This window comes from Acanthaster planci, linkage group LG14 (assembly GCF_054643075.1).
Source record: "Acanthaster planci isolate LZ-2023a linkage group LG14, COTS_SCS, whole genome shotgun sequence".
Lineage (NCBI taxonomy): Eukaryota > Metazoa > Echinodermata > Asteroidea > Valvatida > Acanthasteridae > Acanthaster > Acanthaster planci.
The window spans coordinates 14,599,054-14,622,306 of NC_141790.1; the positions used below are offsets into that span (position 1 = coordinate 14,599,054).

At 40.8% G+C, this 23,253-nt stretch overlaps 2 protein-coding genes across 2 annotated transcripts; one reads left to right on the forward strand and one right to left on the reverse strand.

The window, feature by feature from the left end:
• The first annotated feature begins 129 nt into the window (after window positions 1-129).
• LOC110977915 (5'-nucleotidase domain-containing protein 3-like) lies at window positions 130-18,994 on the forward strand. Its single transcript, XM_022232447.2, has 15 exons — window positions 130-342; window positions 1,165-1,340; window positions 1,475-1,549; window positions 1,774-1,829; window positions 2,304-2,391; window positions 2,592-2,663; window positions 2,924-2,980; window positions 3,195-3,255; window positions 3,526-3,628; window positions 3,882-3,983; window positions 4,250-4,334; window positions 4,906-5,046; window positions 14,712-14,798; window positions 15,277-15,341; window positions 15,963-18,994. The coding sequence occupies exons 1-15, from the start codon at window positions 138-140 to the stop codon at window positions 16,174-16,176; spliced, it is 1,587 nt and encodes a 528-aa protein (XP_022088139.1). The 5' UTR covers window positions 130-137; the 3' UTR covers window positions 16,177-18,994.
• Window positions 18,995-19,769: 775 nt separating this feature from the next.
• LOC110977928 (mid1-interacting protein 1A-like) lies at window positions 19,770-21,542 on the reverse strand. The gene has a single exon (XM_022232464.2). It carries the CDS (start codon window positions 21,173-21,175, stop codon window positions 20,630-20,632), a length of 546 nt encoding a protein of 181 aa, XP_022088156.2. The 5' UTR covers window positions 21,176-21,542; the 3' UTR covers window positions 19,770-20,629.
• Between the last annotated feature and the right edge of the window lie 1,711 nt (window positions 21,543-23,253).

Genomic DNA, 23,253 nt, shown 5'->3' on the forward strand with positions numbered 1-23,253 from the left:
CTCATGGTCCACTAATTGCATATACTGCCCTCTTTTGACAAAAAATGCCAATTTAAATCGACTTCACCAATAAAAACTTTTACATGAAATTGAAATACCGCCCTCTGTTGGACTTTTTAACTTAAATACCAGGCAAAATGGCGGCTGTCTTGAAGCATTTCACAAGGCGCAGATTTTGCATCGCCTCAACAAGGCATTTACGGAGATTTTCTTGCGCTCTTGGGCAAAGGCATATGCGACAGCTGTGTACATCTGTAACGGATGACGCTGTAGGGAAAGTAATCACAGATTCAGAACTATGGAATGAGTATAACACAACGAAAGCCTACTGTGAACAATTTGGTAGGGTCTGCTGTGTGAACTTTTCATCTGAATCATGTTTTTATATTTGTTGACGTCTTGAATCAATAGTGCTGTTGGGCGCAATCGATTAATCCGCGCAGTCTTTGAGCAAACTGACTGTTGTATTGCATAATTTGTCAATTTTGCCATCAGCCTATTGTAGCTATCACAAAGCGGAAGGGTTCAGGATAGGCCTAATGACACTTCTGTACGCACGCTAATTTTGCAAATTTCTTTGAGCCACTGTATCAGTATGTCATGGTGTGTCCTACACACTTTACATCATTTTTCGCAAAGTCTTTACAAAATGATGACAAAGTGTTTGAAATTTGTGATTCCAGTCAACATACTTACATCTCGATCAAATATTGATTTGAGATGAGTTTTCTAGGACACTGATTTTCCTTGGTTGTCTGTTGGCATTGTTTTGAGGCACTGACACAGCATATCAAAGAGGCTTGGTTGGGTCTGTTTGGAACTTCAGTGAACTTCATAATATTTCATCTGGCCTAATTTTACCACTTTTTATCCATGATAATATTTTTGCACTTGTTTCATATTTGCTTAGCTATAGTCAACAATATTTTTCCCATTGAAAGATATTGTGAATGTGATGTCTTCACTTAGTATTTTTCAGGGAAATCACTGGATCAGTTGGATTTTGTGTATCATCAGTATCCGAGAATTTGCCCTGTTCCAATTCTCATCAACTATTTACTCTAAACATGGCCTGAAATAAATTTATGTTGGTCATTTTCGCTACACAGTCTTTCTATTAACCTGTTGTGTCTGAGGCCTTTGTCAATGATCGTCCTCTTGCAGCCACAAATCACTGCATCAACGTGGAGCCCAAGACCGTCTTTGCCAACAATGAAGTTGACCTGTCAGACATTGAAGTGTATGGTTTTGACTATGACTACACCCTGGCTTGCTACACTGACCACCTACATTACCTCATCTATAACCAGGCAGTTGAAAACCTAGTGGAGAGAAAAATGGTTGGTATGATTTTGAATGCATTCATACTATACTCCTTTGTTGCCTTGTAAACTGCGTATCATTCATAACGTTTTTCTGGTATTTCATTTTCATATGTGTATTGTTGTTTCTCTGTTTTTTTTGGCTCCTCCAGTTTCCCTCAGGAATAGCAAATATGGAGTACTCACCACACTTTGCCATAAGAGGGTTACACTTCGACACCAGAAAGGTAGTCTTTATGACTGCGTCAAGCAGCTTATCAACTTTTGGATGGCTTTTCACAGATGACCAAAATGCTTCCTTTTCACTAAAAGCCAAGTTATGTTGTGTCATTTTAGTTTGAATGATTTGGGGTTCTGAACTTCTTTTTGTCAAATTTTGATATTGATTGCAAGTCAGCACACTGACTTTTTGGCAAAAATTTCTATTGCTTTGGTTTCTTTTGTTGCCTAGGGTTACCTAATGAAGATTGATGCATTTCAACACATCCAGTTGGGGACAGTTTACAGGTAAATTATTGGCGAATTGTACATCATTTTTGAATTCAACAATCCAGGTAATTTTACTGCAAAAAGAACAGAAAACCGCACGATCTCTGCTTCATCTCTGACGATTATTTGATTCTGGTGAATAAAGACATGCAACCCGGGGTCGAAAATAAACCTTTGCCTTGGCACGTCATCTGAAGCGGAACCTCTGACTTGGCTCAAGCGGTCGGCATTTTTATTTGTTGCATATGCCTCTGTTAAACTGAAAGAAAAAAAATGAATGATTTCGGTGGGGCCAAGTTGAAGTGGGGTGATGTGGTGATAGGGCAAAGTGGTTAAGGGTGAAGTGACCGACACCGTTCACCATCGTGTGCTAGTGTAAGAAGCCAAAGTCATAGCTTTGAAATGCCTGATTTGGACATGGCCTGTTCCTCACGTACTAGCAATTGTATGCAATAGTGTTACAAATGTGATGCATTGTTTTGTTGATCATAGGGGCAAACAGCCAGTCAGCGATGAGGAAGTGAGTGCGAGTTACCGAGGAACTCACATCCCCGAGAGTTTGCTGACACAGGGGCCTATGGTGAGCATTCTCATGACATCCTCCATCTTTTTGCTGTTAGCCACGCCCCTGTGTAACACCAGCTGTTGATAAATACTTGCCTATCAAGACCCCATTAGGAATAATTCATCATTTCAACAACAGCTCAAAGCCAACTTTTCTTTGAGATACCCGTCTGTCTTGCAAATTTGCTAACCCCAATCTGCCTTTTTTTATTGCAGAGTCACCCAATCAAACAGCTGATGGATCTTTTTGCAATACCAGAGATGGCCCTGCTGGCCAACGTAGCCGAGGTGAGTCAACACCAGGGGGCGCTCTTCCTTCACCCCCTCCACCCCTATCTAGATCATCGGAGTCAAGATATTATCCTGTGATAATCATAAAACAAACTTTGTGCCTTTGCAACCTTGTTGGAGTTGGGCATGTGATCGCCGATTGTCGCGGACACAATGTTGTCTTAGAAGGAAGTTGAAGATTTTGTTGATTTATTTCTTGTTGATGCAAGGTCTTAAATGTAAACAGAATTTTCTTTCTAATTTTTTTCTCTCGGCAGTTTTTGACAGAAAACGAGATAGATTATGATCCTGAGTACCTATTCACGGATATTCACGTAAGTAAATGATCATATCTACTGTTGAGCGCAAAGCTTTTCCATTGCTGTTAGGTAACTGGTTGGCAGGTATTTTTGTCGGAGTGACTGAGAATTAAATATTCACTTGAGTATGTATCATGACGTCTGTTGTCTACATTTCATTGATTATGTTCAGACATTTTTTGAAGCAAAAATTACAGCCCAACCCCATTTCTGTACTTACCAATTGTAGAATGCCGTCAAAGAGGTCCACACCTCAGGAATTATGCACAAAAAAGTCGTCGGGAACGTTGGTGAGTAACACATTTATAAAGATATATTTTAATCGAACCCTGCGTTTGCTCCAGATTAAAAGATTCACCCCGCAGTCCTGGTTGTGACTTGCATAAAACAGTGAAAATGCTCTTTGTGTAATTAAAAAATTAGGGAAATTGTATTGTTAAAAATGTTAGTAAAGGCCAATTACGCGATCATGAATTTGATTAAATGAGATACCTTTTAAAGCATTTCTCAATTGATAATTTCTGTATAACACAGAATATTTCAAAATTGTTCCATTTCAGGAAAGTATTTGGAGACAGGGACTGGAATTCCAGAGTACATCAAGACATTACACGATGCAGGAAAGCAGCTCTTTCTGATGACAAACAGCCAGTTCAACTTTGTGTAAGTTGACCAGTTCTCGCTGGAGCTTTTGAGAATCTGCATCCCTCAAGTAACCTGTAAGCCTTTTTTCCCTGACCTTGTGGCTGCTCACCTGGTTAAAGCAAAGTGGCTCCAGAACATTGCACACATTTTTGGATCTCATCATATTGGTTAGGCTTGCATCAAGTCAGTAGCGATTCCAGTGAAGTTTAAGAAATGACAGGAATGAGCTGAAATTGACAGTCTTGATTTTTTTCCCATCACCCACCCACAGAGATGAAGGCATGAAGTTCTTACTAGGTCCCGACTGGATCGATCTGTTTGATGTTATCATCACGCAAGCACGGAAGCCTCTCTTCTTCCATGACACGACAAGGTAACCTCTCCCAACTTGTTTGACTGTCACAACCAAGCATACGCACACTTAGTTGAGAGCAGACCTTTTATTCTTTAATGCGTTTTCTTGTTTGAAACAATCGTATCCACAACACAGACTTACTTTACCTCAAGATATCCTTGCTAGCTTTCTTTTTAGCTGCTAACGAGTAAATTAATTTGAAAAAGCATCTGCTTTCTAGAGATGCAGATTTCAAAGAGCTTTTCCGCCTCCAAATTGTTACTGTCTCTTCCCAACCATGGCAGACCTTTTCGCTTCATCTACCGAAAGACTGGCATGCCGTCATGGGCCCGTGTCACTAAATTGAGGAAAGGCAAAATCTACCTTCAGGTGAGGATACATGGAGTGCGAGGGTGGGGTCAGCAGAAATCTGCTACAGCGCCCTCTGGGGAGACTGGTGTGTCAGAAAATGTCAGAGTGGGATAATTTGTTAGCATTGCTTGTGGATAAATATTCTTTCTTTTGAAGAAGTTGAGGACTCCATTTGGTTCCAATAGCTTAAGAGGGGAGGCTCTACCCCTGTGAGAGAAAAGCTTCCAAAGCTTCGATTGTATTGACATTTTATCTTCAGATTCTGCTATGCCAATTATTTGTGGAGCTTGCCTGCAACAGAAATTTGGGCATTCAGCCCCTCATATGGATTTCTTCTGAAGCCCTTGAGTTATCAAAATATTGACATCTTTGTGGGTAGGCCGTGTTAGTTTCTAAAAATGGCAAAACTTATGTCTGTGAGCAGCTTACCAAGGGGCGTACAATTCCACCTTTTGTGAGCCAAAAAACTCGAAGTTAGTTAGTAGCCCACTTTGACTTCAAGCAACACGTCCACGTGGAAGAATATCGCATCACGATTACAATAAAATCATGGCATTGGCTTAACTGAATCCAATTTCTCTGTCTGCAGGGAAATATGGAACAGTTTAAAGAATTAACTCAGTGGGATCCGTCCACGGTACTGTATTTCGGCGACCACGTCTACAGTGACCTCGTTGACCCTTGTCTGAAGAATGGATGGAGGACGGGGGGTGTCATCCCTGAACTTGACGTGAGTAAATCTGTCTCAAGTTTTGGTAGCTGTAGTTTGAAATTTAGTACAGATTAGTTGTGTGTGTGGGTTCAAGAGATGGCTTGCTTTACGTGGTCATGATGTTCCATACATGCCGCACACACCTACAGGTTGGCATATGTTTGGGAGCTTATACTACCAATTTCTGTTTGAACGTTTTGTACATTTTTTGAGTAGCCGCTGAGGTCGAATTGAAGTGAATGGATTTGAAAAACAAAATGAAACTAACAAGGGCTTTTCAATCCTTTTATTCACTGTGACACAGTCTTTCCAAATCCACTGAGAGGTTTTTAAGGATTTTGTAGAATTAAGGAAAGGAGAGCCCAGCCAATAATACTTGACATGAGAGTTGACGCCCCTCTATACTTGACATGAGAGTTGATGCCCCTCTAAAGTGTCAAGTGGAAAGAACGTTCCTTGGTTTCCTGCAGAATGGTGATTTTTTGTGGTTCTGGAATACTTTTAAATGATACACAAAGAGTTACAGTGAAAGTAAGGAAGACTTCTAGCGTTGTCTGTAATTTCCTTGTGCTTTAAAAATCCATGTCCGTGACATGAGGGTTATTCACGTGTTATTTCTATGGTGACGCATAGCCGAACTTTGTCATACAAGTTGGTTCAGTTGATGGATCATTTAAAGAGGTACCAGTAAATTGAAGGGCATTTCTGTCGTGATCTCCATCAAATAGATTAATTCCTTTTGGCTAAACTGATCAACCACCTGCATTTTGTATATCACCTGCCCAGTCCCTCCATGTGGGCCCATATCTTGCATTGATGGAAGTGTACAGAAAGGCAGTTAATATTGTATTGGAGTGGATAAGGGGTGTGCCTTCACATTCAAGTTTGTTCCTCTGCAAATATGACATGCAAGTTAGTCAGAGAGAGCACAGGTAATGAAAGTCTATCGAAATACCAGTCAGGTACTGTGTCATGTTACACCGACCATCCTCGGCAAAAACTGCCTGAAATGGTCGGCCATTTGCATCATAGTTTTAAGGAAGCATTAGAAAACGTATAATTCACATAGCCTTGTGCTAATTTCAGATAAAGATGGATTTGTATTTGTGTTAAACAATTTGATCTCACTCTCAGATATGAAACAGACTGGGTTTCTGAAATCCCTCACAAACAATGCTCTTCCCCCTCATGACCAGATTCCGACACCCACCTCAAAAGCTGTGGGTATCGGAATGACGCAGTGTGCAAGGCAAGACGCAGTAGAAGTTGGCGTCAGTAGGCAATCGCTCTGATGAGATTTCCTGTTGTTGAGGCATCTGAATGGGAGGGAAGTGGCCAGTTAGAGAATCAGGGAAGGGGGAAAGCATGACAGGTTAGAGGTCTGAGTCAGCTGGACTGTAGGGAGGAGAGCTGGTCAGCTGATAACGTATGATGTCAGGCCAGGGGTGTTTAACTCCCCCTCAACCCGTTACCCATATACCCACAGGGAACAGACGTTGGAAATGGGTTTAAGGTGGCACCACCAGATTCTTTCTGGCTCCATTTCCCCCTTCCAGCCTCCTTTTTAGCTAGCAATATGCATTTATTTCTTTTTAAATCTAGTCTTTGGAAATGGATGATTATTTTTCCACCCCCAAGAGTGCCCTCCAAACCTTTGGGTTTATCAGCAACAGAAATTACTTCATTACACAAATTTATTCAACATTTGACGAAGTCCTTTGAACAAAAATTGTACAACTGCACCTAATTGGGCCTTCCCCCCCCCAAAAAAAATAATAATAAAGTGCCTAACTACAACAAGTATTTAAACGACAAATTTGAAACTGTCAACTGTGTCACATTCTTTAGTCAAAGCAGTCTTGTGTCAATTGAAAGAAACATGTTCGTACATGTGACTTTCAATGTCTGGGTTGCCATTGTGCATAAATTCTAAGTTAAACATTAAATCCTGTCCTTCACTTGCCATGCACCATTCTGTGGCATGCGTGGGACATTTATTGTCTGTGCAATGTTTGGCCAAACTTTGGTAGCTGTTTACTCTGCACTTGAACTGTCGTAACTTTTTTCTGGTCTCTTCCACCTCCCAGTAATAGGCAAGAGTGCTATCTATTTATCTTCAGTGCACAACTGATTAATAGTTTGCATTGTTCCTTAGAAATCACACCACTATAATGTCCCTCCCCTTCCAGCCGAAAGATTTTGGGCAGCAAATGAAATTATGGCATTGGATAACACTGAATCAAATTCAAGGTTTCCAAGTTTCTACTTATAGCTTGGGAAACATTAATTGAATATATAAACTTGATTGTCCAAGTGTTATTTTATCTGTTGACATTTTAAGGACGGAAGCGTTTCCTATCACTTTGTAAAATTTCCCTGAAAACTTATCAGTTTCTAAGTACAGTGTACGTGGAAAGGTGATTGTTGAAGTTGGAAAAATCTTTTCAGATGTGGGAAAATCCAGTTCAAAACATGTTGACCAAACTTCAGCAGTGTGCTAACAATAAATCCATTCCACATGGAATTCACTGTTTCAGGGGTAGTTTTGCTTTCATCCGAACAATGGCGTGATACTCGTGCCCAAGGCATGAGTGATAATGCCAACTGTGTTGAATTTCATTTATTTTCACCAAATCAGGATAATCACTTATGAAAATAAGTGGCCTTGATTACGACAAGTGACTGGTCTCTGGACATGTTTTTATTGCGTTCCTCTATTTTGAGTGTGCCTAATTCATTCTCATTCCTCCAATTTCAACATGATCATTCTCACACGGGGGGGTAGTACTTATATCAATGTGAACCATTTTGAAAAGAACACACTGTGAAGTTTCTGATAACACGTTTGTGAAAATGCTCATTTAGTTCTGTTTTACGAGTGACACAAAGGTAGGAAATCAACAATGTTAGAGAAACATGATGAACTCCAAGTCAGAGAACTGTACCTGTTTTTATCCGAGGATTAAGTCTTATCATCAGTTATGATGTCTGATAGCAGACACTAATTCCATCATGCCACTCTATTTTAGGATCAAACCAGGAAGAAAGTTTGGACACCGATCACAAATAATCCCTATAGATATTGTAACAATCCGCTAAACATACAATGCAAACTTACAACGATTTAGTAATCAATTTGCAAACAGCATGTTATTGTTAGAGTTATTTCTTTCATTCCAGAGATGTTGCAGTAAGCAATAATTGTAAAGCCTTCTTATCTGCCAGGCAATGTCATATGTCTTACAAAGCTATGAAAGAAAAGATGCACAGATTTGTAAAAAAAAAAACAATTTGTATAAGTGCGTTTTCAGTTTATCAAGAACTCAGCACCGGCATAGCATCATGCAGACTGAGTCAAGTTTCTCTCACTCCAAAACATGGCACAGTAATCATTGATTTATTTTCCTTTTGCTATTAAGTACACAACCCCTAAATCTCAAGTTTTATTGCTGAGACATTTTTCATGCTTCCATCACCCCTTTCCAAGAAAAGCTCTGAAGGGAAAACCCCGACCGCCACCACCCTTGGCCCATTATAAAGCTTGTCACAGAAGTAACCTGCCATTGGTTTTGTTTGGCTGGGCATGCTTTGCTGTAGGAGTGAAGGGTAAAACATGCCGTGGTATTAAGGCATTGTATGATAAACATGTGGTTAGTACATGTATGTTGTCAACAAGCAGACAGGCATAGACCTTGCTGTTAGTGCCCTCTACCATTCATGCTGTATGCGTATCACATTAAAAGAATTCACGCTCTTTGAATTTGTAAAATTATGTTTTGGTCGTGTTGTTTACAAAACTTGTCACCGCCTGCCATGGTTTTTTTTTTGTACGACAAAACGTGAAACGTTAAAATAGGAGGTGATTTACAGGTCATTGTAACTTTTATAATTAACTTTGAAATATGTTTGAATATATTTATTTTCTTAAACCATGAATTTCAAGCCGTGAGAATGAGAGAGAAGAGATGTAAATAATTAAAACCGAGCCTTGTCCTGTTGCATCATGGAGGAAGGAATAGATCTGTTCCTTCCTCCTACGGCTCCATGGTTGCATTGAGACATTGTTAATACGGGGCATAATCTTTCTTAATCAGAACCATGGTGATGATGGACAGGTTCCTCAGCACTGTATCCAAATGTTTGGACCTTGCCAAATGTAACAGTAGGAACAGTGGCACTTTTGATAATAATGACATCATTGCCGATTCCCATGAGCATGTTTGATAATGTAGTTTAAGCCACACATGTACCCCTACAGTGATAATAAGCAAGCTTCCCAAGAGGCAGCTGTCCTCGTCCAGCCATCAGTAAGTTATTGTGTCACTGAGGGGAATGCACACATATATATGTATGTTAAGATTGATGCTGACAGTGACAACATCGTGAAGTTACTCTAGGTCATGACAATATCTGCAGTTTATGGATAATTTTCTGTACATAACCTTCGACGTGAAGTCAGATTCTCATGTCACTTTCTGTTGTGTGTAAACTGATGAACCTGAATACTAGTTTTGAAGTTTAAAAACAATCATGAAAGTTCCCATAAACTTCTCATGTGACTTAATTGATCAATATTTCAAACCGATTTTGTGGAGGCCGGTACCAGACAGTTCGTACATGCATGATTTATGGTCAACACCATGCTGGTTATAACAGACCGGATGGAGATATGTCTCTGGGCAGCTCTGAGCAGATATGCAAAGCTGTTTTGTAGGTAACACCTGTTTGTGTCATAATGTGGATTGGAGAATTTCCGATTTTTGTGTGTGATGAAAGACCCTCCATATTTGACAGTATTGTAATTATTCATCAAGAATCCGTACCCCAACCATTGTTTGAAAGGATTCCAACGTGTGTTATATAAGAGAGTCAGTGCTCTCTAAAAGGGTAGCAAATATCCGCTGGCCCCTCATCAGCTCTCCTTTCCGTGTCTGGCTTGTGGATTAGTATGTTAAGTAGATCTGCGAATAACCTGGCAGGAAGGTAGGCTAGGAAACAGTAGGTTGCGTTGTTTGAAAGATGATTCTTTTCCCAGGGCTACTATAAATATCCAACCTCACCATGACCTTAAATCTGAGGGGTTCGAAAACCCCCTCGACCCCATGACTCCCTTGCCTTTCATTCAAATCCCGCAAAACACAGATGAACGGGTGCCTGAACTCACGGAATATGTGCTTTTATCAAACAGAGACCACTAGGACCTGTGTTATGCATCATTTCCCCAGTTTGAGAACATCAACGGTATTAAAAAAGTGATGCATGCACGCGGGGCACAGCTACACTTGTATGCATGCAACTCATGCGTTGTTAATGTACTGGTGAATGCACGGATGACCAATCAGGCCAGTCTGGTCGTGGCCCAAATAAGAATGGAGGCTGCTTGGCATTTAGGAGGCGGATTAGGAGTGATTATTATAAAATTTGCGTATCTGCACTGATGCACATGGGTATTTTTCATAGGAAGGTAGGGGCAGTTATCGAAAGTGGGATGCATGGAGGAACTTTTAAGTATAAAATACAAAATTGCTTTCTCAGCGAAGTTGCACAGTAGTTAAGTTACAAGAGCATGTACTTGACTTATAAGCGGCAAGGCATGCATTCAAATCTACGTAAATGCAGTTATGATTTTTTGGGGAATAGTTGGTTGGAAGATGTTTTTATAATAGGAAAGTAAAGCCCGACATTTACCTTCGAACCTTATTTTCTTTACTGAATAAATTTCCCCCAAATTGATCAAGCTTGCAGTTAACCACGCCCATATATGATAATTACCCCTAACCCTCCTAGATAAAAAACACCTGACCGTAAGGTAATTATATTCTCCACACAGAAATAGATGCGCGAGTACCTGTGGGAAGAGTCCCGTTTTCGGACGTGATCCCATTTGTGATCAGCAGCAAGTATTACATGGGCATAAGTGAAGTTGTCAGTGGAGGGATTGAGGGGGTTGTGGGTCAAGGGGGTTGTGGGTCGAGGGGGTTGTGGGTCAAGGGGGTTGTGGGTCAAGGGGGTTGTGGGTCGAGGGGGTTGTGGATTGAGGGTGTTGTGGGTCGAGGGGGTTGTGGGTCGAGGGGGTTGTGGATTGAGGGGGTTGTGGGTCGAGGGGGTTGTGGGTCGAGGGGGTTGTGGATTGAGGGGGTTGTGGGTCAAGGGGGTCTCAGAACAACCTAAATCTGAGGTTACAGTGTACAAATTTAATAAGCAGCTAGCTTTCAGTATCTGGTTGGAAAAGCATGTACATATTTTCTCTATTTCCAGACTTCGGTTCTATATTAACCCTCTGCCCACTTAGTCGGCTACTGAATCTGAAGGCCTAAGCCTTCAGTCATCATAAACCATTGTCTTTAAAACAACCTTAAAAATATTCTAGTTTTAAACCCGCCCTAGTCATGGGGGGGCAGTTCATCTAGCCCCAGAAATTTCAGCGCTTGGCATTGTACCCCATGTGTCTTCAATGCAGAAATATTGTGTTGGATACATTCACAAGGTGTGTCTACTGGTCAGCAGAGCCTTCAGGTGTTGACATTTTCTCCAGAGCCCTATTCAGCATTAGGACATTTGCAACTAGTAAAGCGTCCAAGTTTTTTTCTGAACACAATCGATGAATTTTTTTTTCTTGCACGTAGAAAGACAGATTTGTATGCCAAGATTTGGAAATGTATTGTTGGCTGTCGGATCAGGATGGAATCAAGGTCTCTTTGTTTCCATTTCTAAGAGCAACAGGCACGGATTTTGTGCCAGTTTCATTTCAATATTGAAGTTGTACAAGCACTGCTGTGGAGTCCCTCCATCAAAAATGTGCTCGCATGACAGAAAGCAATATCTAAAGCCTGTGGACACGGCGGAAACACCAGCTTTTATTTCCGTTGACTAGCTCTCCACGGTTGGATGGGGCCAGGGCTTGGTAAACCAGCCTGCTTTTTTATTGGTCACAGAGAAGGCAGGTATCCATGGGGCTGTTCCATAAATAGTCTCCTGTGCAAGAGAATAGTGTATTTGCCAGCTGTGTTGCAAAATCTTGGACAACTAATGGAAAACAAGTATTTGATCCACATGGAACCAATACAAGTCTGTATTAACATTGCACCTCTGCTGTTAGGAATCTCTGCACGAACCAATCAATTATCGTCAACTTTCTCTTGAATATATGTCACTTCCAAGTGGACCTTGTCTTTAAAATCATTTCATGACTACCAGTCACCAAACACATTCTTACAACTGACTAAGCACTCACTTTCTGGCAAATTTTGAAACGTTTCACCTTATTCTGTATAATTATTGTGAGCTTTCATTTATCTTACTATTAATGCAGGCCTATAATCTTCTCAAATAGCTCCCTGAATAGACTGTGCTTTAATTGTTCATTCAAATAAAAATATAGATTTCATCGGTACTTCATAAAAGACAACTTTAATAATGTATATTTTTTACATTAACACAGCATAAAATGGTAACAGATCATAGAGAATACATGTACATGTAATTTGGTGCCCTTGACAAGAGATCGTTCTGATCTAATGCTGTTAGTCACAACACAACACATACAGTACATGTACATACGCCTAAATTTGCCTCCTCTTTCCACCAAAGATCTTATTGCCTGTAGTGGTGCTGATATGAGTGGCAGGTTGTGGTAAATGCCCCTGGTACAAGGTTGACAAAACATCACGCCATCTCCCAACCATCCGAGAAGCTATCAATGAACTCCTGCTGGAAGATTCCATTTTTGGCAGTGGTTGAAAGCGCATCATCGCCACAGCAAACAGTTCTTGCTGCACCACGAATAAACAAAGGAATAAAGTAGGAATTTGATGACATGAACCAGGAGCATGTTAATTAAGGCGGTCATTTTTTCTTACACTATAATATCTGGCAACAAGAGACATTGATGCTATCCCATTTAAATGTCACATCCCCTTATCAAATAGTGGTAGATTCCACATACCAGACTGCTCCTCCTGATTCACATATGAATATTCATTTTTTTTCCTGAGCTGTTCTTAAAAGGTCACGGAACTTCTCAGGTGAACAAACTTTGCTGGATAAATCACCCCACACTTTGCCCCTCCCCCTTTTTTACTTTTTTTTTTTTAAATTGTCCAGTATTGTAGTATTGCCATGATTGCTTGGCACATATTTAATTCTAGGCCTTCCTGTGATATACAAAAATAATTTAATCAAATGTTGAAATTATGTTTTACCAATGCATAAATTATATGCATTATATGCTGAGTTTTGGTCTCACTAGAGACATGAAAGTGGGAGCTAGCTTGCCCAAACTTGCTGTAATTTTGACCATTATCAAAAGGAAATGCCTTCCCAAGTGTTGTAGAATTTTGATAGACTTTTTCAGATACCAGTGCACAAAGTACCGCTTCCCAGATTTTAATACTGAAGGTAGAATGGACAAAGACTTAAGATATATAGTTTTAGGCTTACCTGCCGTGTGCATATCCATGTGTTGATTTAAAGGCAGGCTTAGGCTGCAAGGCTGGGGTGAACAAACTTTAGCACACATCACGCCACTTTCAGTCTTCCTTTTCAAGAACAGAATGCTGCAGCTGCCAGGGGGCTTAATTTGCAATTTGTTGGGGGGAAAAATCATTTCCTTTTGATATACATAAAAAGAATAGTAATTATGCAATGTTCACCAACTCCTTCAGAGAATTATGTCTTGACATATGATTGTCTTCAGATGTATTGCAGATTTACAGTCATATGTTGTGGATGTTCATTTCTTCCATGTTGTTTTATTTTAAATCAGCTTTGAGAATTTTAATTTGATTTTATCATCTCCCAGTCTATTCCTGTCTTGATTTAAGTACCAGTGATCAGAAGGCATCTATAAAATTACTGAAGACTCAAGAGCATTATTTGTGAAAAGGGGCATTAAATCCTGCAAATAGATTCTGAGTCCTTGGCTAGCCACCAACAGGCTATTCTGTTACGGGATTCTATCATCTCAGAGACTGGGAATCTCCTACTTCTTTTTCTTTTTACATGAGGAACTAACTTTACAGCCCACAGAATGGTAGAAAGTGCTCGATCACTGTGAAGTGAAAGTTGTATGAAGATGTCTCTTTAACAGCTTGTCCTTTTGTAAGAATTCCTAAGAAATGTAGATTTCTTTCTCTCTCGTGCTGCATTTTCATTTGTAAAATGTCAATGTGTCCTTCAGGGCTTCCTGTTTGTATTGGAAGAATTAGGAATGCTGTCAGCAAGTCTCCGACAAGTTTTACGTGATGCTGTCTTCAAGAAGGCATCATTTCCCTTTGTCCACTTTATCATTATTTTTCACATTTAGCTAGCATGTTGTTTTTTGTTTCTCTTTTGACATACATGTATATGTAACTGCTTATTTTTGTAATTATTTCTTTTAAAATAGGTATGCTGTCGAATATCTCGTTTTTTTACCCTTGCCCATTGGTTTCTTATGGACTTGTTGGTTGTTAAATTGTTTTTGTTTGCTGTGGAGGGAGTTGTTGGAGCCTTCTGGCAGGTTTTAGGCAATGCTTTGAAGTATATGAATGAAACAGATTCATTAAGTGCCTCAGTGGAGAGAGTCTAGAGATCAAAGGACATGTGCACAGACGTGTCCAGTTAATGTTAATGAGTCTCTGTGATTTGTACATGCAGTATGTCTTTCACAATGCACCGTCAATTTCTGTGGTGTTCGTTTACAGGATGAAATAGCCATCTGCAACTCGGTCCCATTCAAGCAGGCAGTGACGTGGCTGGTTCTGCTTCAAGAGCTCATTCAGAAACACCAGGTACAAGCTAGGATGAATAATCTCGGTGACAAAACGCACAGTTTCCAGACATCACAAAATACATTTGGGGCAAATAGACTCAATTTCTGTGAAACATTGCTGGAAATTGAGATATGCCATTACTTCCGCCCTCATTTACCTTCCCTAAGGTCATAAAGATGGCTGACTCTTCACAGGTGAGAGGTCATAAGCAATATGTTGCAACCCAGTTGCTCAGACAGCAAATTTGATTGTAACTTTGTAAGTGTTTAGACACAGTTTTAGCCAAAAATGTAACACCAAATCAAGTTCACGAGCTTTGAAGAGTTTATCCCAATGAGGACAGGGGAACTATCAGCCCAGCCTGTTTCCAATAACTTGAATAATCTCAACAGGGGGGCTGGTGTGTGTTGTATCAGGAGGATTTGCATGCAACAAGAGTGGTTGTATTTATGTGAGATTTCATTTTCATTCCTTTGTGCCGCTCGTTTTGTTGCAGGTTCACACAGACCCTGGTTGCCAGGCAGTGGTACAGGAATGGCTGAGAGAAAGGAACCAAGTCAGGTAGATGGGGCTGAGTCAAATATTCAACCATCTATTTGATCAAATATTCAAATATTCATTCATCTACCGGATGGTAGATTTTATGTGAACAACACATGAACAGAAGCAGTTCTATTAACGCACACAACTGCACATTATAATCACTACCGTAACGATGGCTTCTAAATTTTATGACTATCACCCCAAATTCACATGCAAATGAGAAATTGCTTTTGCTTAGTTAAGAATTGTTATTTTTTCAACAAAAGTATGATCAACAGATATATGAATATCCTGATATCCAGCGCAGCTCTACAGGTAGGCATACCTGTTCCACACCTCTACATGCTTGCTGCTTTCAACATTTGTGAAAAGTGCTAACAAACCTTGAATCCCACTTGGTCTTGAGAGAAGTAATGCAATTATGCAAGATTCTTATCGTACTTTCAATGAAATGTGTCTGTGAAAAGATTTACTTTGTCTCCACAACAGAGTTTTGTCACAAAAGAACTCAATTTGTTTTAGTGGCCGAATTTTAGGAGTTTTCGAGGAAGTGCTAGCAGTGAAATTGAAATTGAGAAATTTCCAAATTGAAATTCAAACTTTGGAAATTTTGTAAAAATGGTTTATTTCACCTCTTAGGAAAACAACCAAGACGTTATTCAACCCGCAGTTTGGCAGCATCTTCCGCACTTTCCACAATCCATCCTATTTCACCTCCCGCCTGTGTCGCTTTGCTGACATCTACATGTCCTGCCTGGGCAACCTCAACTCCTACTCCCTAAACCACACCTTCTACCCCCGCCGCTCGGCCCTGCCCCACGAGCTCAGCTTCAGCAACGTCCTGCAGCTGTGATGCCGAGGGAGACAGTGTCAGTTTTTTTAGCACGAAAAAACAACCAGAGCGCAATCCCTTGCCGATGTTCAGAATGGGCCCCGTCCCAGGACCTCAGGCTGATTTCACAGTGCAGAAATTTGCTACATGTGCTGTTGGCGTTCTCTTGCAGGTGAATAGCAGGTACCTTCACCAAGCCGGTTTTGAAGACAATTTATCTCTTTCATAGAAGTACATGTTCACATCAGTTCCAGTTGTACAGCATGGCCTTGAATAATTGCATGATCAAAATGGCAGCTCCGGAGCCTACAGCACTCACTGTACAATTATTTCTGCTCGTTCATCGGTAACAGTTCTTATAATGCACAATAGAGGGCTGAAGTTTTTCCCTCGTGTGTGGTTTCCATGGCATCTATCCACCGTTTCCTTGCTCCATTGGTGCTAATCTTTGGAAAGTTCAAGCATATGAATCAAACGGCAGGTTACCTTTTTTTAACCCACCTTGTCTCTTTATGGAGACTGTTGTGATGAAGAACTTGAAAAGTTGTGTAGCCAATTTCTTCATTTTGGGGAAGCAGAAAAAATTTTTTAGAAAAATCTGAAATACTGACAGCAGATGTTTTCTTTGGGTGGGTAATTCAGTACTTAAATATGTAATCTTTATGAAGATATAAGCTTCGCAAGTATAGTATGGCGTTGCAGTTCACTGTCTTATCGGAATCTGTTATGCTTAACAAGGATTTCAAAAACTTCTGCAACTTCACTCTGTAAACAGGTAGCCCTTGTAATTCATTATGAATTGAGGAATAATTCAATCCCTCCATAAAAATTAATGGTTGGCTTCCATATAATTTGTTTAAGAAGAATTGAAACATCTGTGTACAGTGTACCTTTAATGAGTATTGTTGAAGCAAGATGCTGTGTTATATTCAGTTCGTAAACCTACATGGAACAGTACTGACGACCCTCCCTCACTGCAGTGTGCATGGATGCAACTTCTAGTTATAAACAAAATAGTTCATTCCTAGTATCAGGAATTGTTTACTCTCTGAGATGATAAATAGGCCGACGATTCCACTGTGAACTCTTTATATTATTCCTTCACGTTCGTCATGGAGGATTCCCCATGCTTTCGTAGAGTTTTATTCCTGCCAAGAAATTGATTTGAAGTTCTATGAAAAGTCTAACTTTACTTTGCGTGTTTTTAAAGTTTAACATTCGGTATCGACTTCAGTTTGTTTGGGAATTTATTTTATGCGGTTTACATGGTCACTCTGAACATGTATGCTTTTCTTCCAGAACTCTTCAATATATTGTGCAATAAGATGTTTTTAAAAACGATTTTTTTTAAAAACTCGGTTTGGGAATTTAGTAAACTCGAGTTGTTTTATGCAGTGAAAAAATATGGTGTTTGTCATAATATCTGTGTTCAGAGGTTCGTGCCATATAAGAAGGAAATGGATTGTATATTTATGAATTCTTGGTGCTATGCGTAAAATATCTGTTGTCTGGGGAGCTGTCCCGCCACTTTTCTGCAAAGATTATTTCCAGGTCTCTGGCCTGGTCCCTTGGAATTTGCGCGGCCAGGCATGCTTCTGGCGAATACTGCTACAATAACTGCATGGTAACAGGCCGTGGACAGACGTGATCAGGCAGACCAAATAATCATACACTCCGCCAAGGCCAACATCATCGCCCGGCCAGACGGAGCAAGGCTTTGTTGCTTGGAGAGTTACGTAACAACGTCCTCCACGAGACAAGTGAATGTTGTTTGCACTAGCGAGGTCGCTCGACGTCTAGACATGGTCTGACATGAAATGTTTGGAAAGTTGCGTTGGAGACAAAAAAGGAGGATAGCAAATTCATTTGAAAATGGCAACGCCTCGCACTTCCCAACCCAATTTCAAACTGGGAGATTCAAATTTCGTTGAGCTTTACTTTTACTCCAGCTGTGGAACCATGGAGAATTTTGAGACAGGATTATGAATACATTAATTTTGGATTATGAGTACCTTTTTTTTTCGTTGGTTTTAATTTCCGGAATTTTGGAAATACATACATGTACTTGTCATTTATATTGATCAAGTATCCTCGCTTATTAATGTCAATCGAAATAAACACGTGAATTGGTCCACTATTCACTTACCAGGAGGCTTTTTAGTTTCCTAAAAATTATTGTTTCCAGCATCATGCAAAACGATGAGAAACGTCTGCAGCACCACTACTGGCGGATATTTGCGCACTATAAATACACATCGACGTTATTTGAAATGCATTCATTTATTGTCGCTTTGAGCAAGAGGACGCAGAACCATAGATGTGCTACATTTTGCGGTGTTCACTGCAGGACGTGCAGTCATTCCCTGAAGTTGAGTCAGGGAATTTCCCCCTGAACACCACGTCCGGTTAGCTACTGACCTGTAATCTTACCAGGGTTTGATTTGCAAGCATTTTTGTGGGAACAAACTGACTTGAGGTCCGGGAAATTTTTTGATCAACCACACCTGGTTCCGGGGAAAAGAACGAAAATAAGTTGTTGTGTTGTAGGTGTATTTTGTTGGCATATTATCCATCTACAAGGTCAAACTGCGTACGTGTATATATTAGTCCTCCAAGGCTTTGTTTGGGGCCCTTGCTCTATGCTTTAAGCAAACTCAATTGCCACTACTACTTGATGTGAAAAGAATTGGTTCGATATTTTGTACGGGTCAACAAATAATAGGATTATAACAAAAGGTGTAAAGGTTTCATTTCAAGAAAGGACATAATATGAATAAACCGCAAAAGGTTTCTGCGTCCGCATTCTGCATGTAGTGTACTACATGTAGTATAAAACGAATCGATGGTGGTTACAACTTTGCTTTGTCTTTGTCACTGCTCTCGCGGGAGCAAAAACCTGTACAAGATGTCCAGCAGATGACGTCAAACAGCCCTGAGCCGCGATTGGAGGAACCTTTGTCCATGACCGTGGCCTTTGCACACCACAAGTTAACAATGGAATTCTTTACCTTGTTACACGATGGACAATGGAATTTGCGTTTTCTGACAACGACGTTGAGTGGAATGACACCGGTAGTTGTTTAGGTGTGGCTGGACGAAGTTTATAATTATTGTGGAGGGCTGCTTTTAGTGTGTAATATTTCCATCACAAATTTTAAAAAAAATCAATTACATAGTTGATGAACTCTGAGAACCGAATCTTTTTTCTCCATTTTTTTCTTTTAGGTTAAGAACAAACAGAATAACGGGTAGGGAACGCTTACTGTTATTACTGTTAAAGTTAGCGACACGATTTTTCCATCAGTCTAGAAGAAAAAAAAAGCGACAGCGCGGTCGGTAAAGACTGACCATTGCCATCCCCCCCCCACTTGTTCAGAGTTGTCGTAGCAGCCGGTACAAATACTCCGCCAAACAACCCGCTTATAAATAACGTTTTCCCAATCAATACTTCCCAAAGAAAGTTGAGAGGTCTTCAATGGAGGGGCATTTGTCAACATCGCTTGGCCGTTGGACCGTTAACTTCAAAACTGCTTTGCAACCTAAGTTGCGACAATCAAAACGCAAGTTTGTAAAACTAAATTTCCTGGAGTAAATTTTGTCAGTCAGTACAGCAATTCCAGATACAATGATCAATGTCTTTTTTATTTTGTACAAAACAAAGGGTAAAACACCCAGCTTAATAGTAACCGTCATTAACTATAACGAAAGCACTACTTACACTCACAAACTTAAATTTTGTGCGTTTTTGTTCATTGTGATAAAATATACGGGACAATTCAATGTCATCCAGCAAACACCGAGAGGAAATGAAGGGGAAAAAACGAACAAATTAGTTCTCGAATATCCGTCTTCACTACCATAGTGTCATATTCCTGGCAGCGCAAGTCAGGAATATTTCTATTTTTCACTACAGAAAGAGTTTCACTGTATGAATAGCATACGGAATAATTTAAAATTTGGCGATTTAGCACTCACAAAGAGCATCATTTTAAGAGCAAAATTTAAGGTTAACCACTTAATTTAAGTCCTCCAAGAAACGTGGTGTATTGTGCATGTCTCCGAATGAAAATTTTCAACAGAAATTCATCACCAAGCGCATTCACTCGACTGTTCATTCAAAATGATTCCAAAACATTCAATACTTAACCCCTACAAAAATAACATTTTAACTTGGGTCTCCTTCTGATAAACTCTTTCTAACAGAAACATTGACAGTAGTTTTTACTTTGCGATAAATTTGACTGGGTATTTTGTTTAACATGTTGACCTTTCAAACAAACTATCAAAAAGCTGGTAGTTTAGTAAACTGTTCCCGACATTTGCTAAGTTCTGTACAAAGGCTGAATGGTCCATAAGTTCAAAAAGTGAGTGACATGTCCTAAAAATACAGTCAGATATTGAGATAGAAAATTCCTCAAGTCAAAGTCTCATTGCACAATGTTCTGCGAAGTTGTTCAAGAAATAGTCTTTTCATTCAAATCAAAAGTGACGACGATGACTTGGGTTTGAAGCATGACTGGTAGTCGCCCAGTTCTTCTTGGTATTTGGTGGTCAGTTTTTTGCTGACATTGGTGAGCTGCTGAAGAATACTGAACAACCCGATTAAATGTTCCCTGAATGCCCGTGCCGTGGCCTCCTCCAAACTCCGGTTTTTGTCAGTCCCGATGTTCTCCTTGTCGTCGTCGTCGTCGGCTGCCAACCGGTCCTCCTCGGGAATTGGGCCACGGACCAACTCGGACTTGACGGCTTTCAGCATGGCGTAGCAGGCGTGAAGGCTGACAGAGTCCTGGGCACAGCTGGCTGGGATGACAGCCATGTCTTGACTCTTGGTGCTGGACGCGGCGTTCTGCTGGAGAGCAAGCGTCTTGGGCTCGGCCTGCATGTCCATGAGCCGGCTGGGGATCAGTACCGTCTCATCCATCTCGTTAACGGCGTCGATGAATCCCTTCATTACGCTCAGAATCGAGTGATTGGAATGACTGTGCGACATTCTCTCGTTGTCTGCAAGATTCAACTCCATCTTCTGTGAGCTGTCTGAGTTTGGTGGTCTAGCTAATGTCAACAATGTCTTCTATTTCGACAAACGGCACGACACCAATGCAGCTAGCTGCCAGGCGCACAGAATGAATACCTCAGTTTAAAGTTAGTATCTCGGAGTGCAGAAAGATCCGCTCCAGGTTGCAATACACGGTAAGAAGTGGGAGAAACAGGCTATTATAATTACAACTTGCCTGCTGACTTGATCCAATCACTTCTTCGCACTCGAGCTTGTTTCCTATTTGACAACTCCACTTGGATTTCATCATTTTTATACGGTGAAATGACGGATTGTTTTCTTTTTGGGTCGGCGGCGACTCATGCACTCAGAGGTCACCGCACGCATTGTTCAGAGGAAAACCTCACGCACATGCGGCACACAACGCGATGGAAAAACCGGCTCGCCTGATCAGTGACGTCACCACACAAAATGTAAAAAAGGTGATCACGCCAGACGAGCGTGATCCGATTGGCCAATACCAGAAACACACTGGCTTGCTTTGCATTTTAAATGCATTAGCATACGAACACGCGGCCGCACGCAGAAGCCAGGGGCTTACTGAGTGCACCTTGCACCTTGCATGAACTTTGACAGTTCTTGGAAGTTTCAACAGTAACAGAGAAGGGCCTCCCCATGTCGGAAAATAAACATCGTAATTAAGATACATATTTACGCAATAGGAAACGTAATTAGTCCATTCATGGTTCATGATGGCCCCACTACTTTCACCGTAGTTCTTGCATTAATATAATTCTGCACCTTTCTGGCGTTCATTCAAGATTTTGTCAACTAAATTACATGTACATGTATATCGATCACTAAGGAAAATGACAATCCACCTCAAATTTCACACGTATTTATTGCACAATAATGGGGTTATTTAAATTTTAGACATCTCTCTGCAGAAGGGGTGAGCGATCGCATGTTCATTCAGGGTGGGCAGATCAAAATTATAATCGACCCGATGAGGACACGTCAGAACCAGTTATCATACGTGCGTGATCCGCAGCACGCGGAAAAGACGTGGGTCAAACTAAACACCATCCACTTAGGCTCAATTAACCCACGGACCCTCTGTCTGCTCATCATTACTGGGAACCTCCCTAACAACAACTTCCAATGCACTTTCGTAGTAGTCCTGGCCCCAAAAGTTTAACCATGGAACCGAATCCCAGTGATCCCACTGATGCAAACTAATTCAACTATAATTAAGACAGCTATTCCCATATTTTTCGAAGAGCGCCTCCACTGTCTTTCTTTTAGCAAAGTTGCAATTCCCCCATCTTTTGGAGTATCCCGATTTCAGCAGGTCTACTACTCTCAGTTCAGTACTCAAATGCACGAACGAGATCGCTGAGATGAGTGCTAGATATGACCTGAAGATCCTTTCCTCCGTCGTTCGTAATCATGGCCAAGCTTGACATAACTAGTATGACAAGCCCACACTTCCACAAGAGGCAGAAAGTAAAGTCCCTCACGATAAAGTAAAGAAAGAAAAAAGACTGGTTTTGAAGATAAGAGCATACAAAGTTGATTGGACGGACAAAAATTATCTCGGACATACTGACTAATTAACCAGCCAGTGCACAGCGGCTCTGAGGTCCGTTTCCTCCTGTAATTTCTCGACGCAAGTCCGGGTAAGGCTGAAAGGGGATAAATTCCGCTAGACTTGACGTAGTGTTTTCTGAGTGGCAAGTTTGGTCAATGTTAGTCTACTCAGTGATTCCGGACCTAGCATGACAGAGACCCCCTGCGGCCTACGCTGTACCCATTGTTTTCCCCTTGTGGTCCCGTATAGACCCCGGATATCCGGGGTCTTGGAGCGATTGACGAAAGCAAATGCGGACGCACGCCCTAATACATAGCCGCCGCCAGCCTGAGTGGTTTGAACAACCAACTTTGGGGATGAATTCCGGCTAATGTCACTCAAGAGACATTCCCTCGGTGCTCCTGCCAAAAATCCAAACGCATACCATCGGTAACTAAGATATAAATCTAGTTATGAGGTGTTTCCCCATTCAACAACGGTGATCTACAGGTCAATCCTGACTTAGAAAGCG

What these genes read in the sequence shown, in the direction of transcription:
- LOC110977915 (XM_022232447.2), top strand. Translation starts at nt 138, where the DNA reads ATGGCGGCTGTCTTGAAGCATTTCACAAGGCGCAGATTTTGCATCGCC. An exon ending in ACCTAGTGGAGAGAAAAATG is followed by an intron (nt 1,341 to 1,474) that starts GTTGGTATGATT and finishes TGGCTCCTCCAG; the next exon opens with TTTCCCTCAGGAATAGCAAA. An exon ending in AAAAGTCGTCGGGAACGTTG is followed by an intron (nt 3,256 to 3,525) that starts GTGAGTAACACA and finishes GTTCCATTTCAG; the next exon opens with GAAAGTATTTGGAGACAGGG.
- LOC110977928 (XM_022232464.2), bottom strand. Translation starts at nt 21,175, where the DNA reads ATGGAGTTGAATCTTGCAGACAACGAGAGAATGTCGCACAGTCATTCC.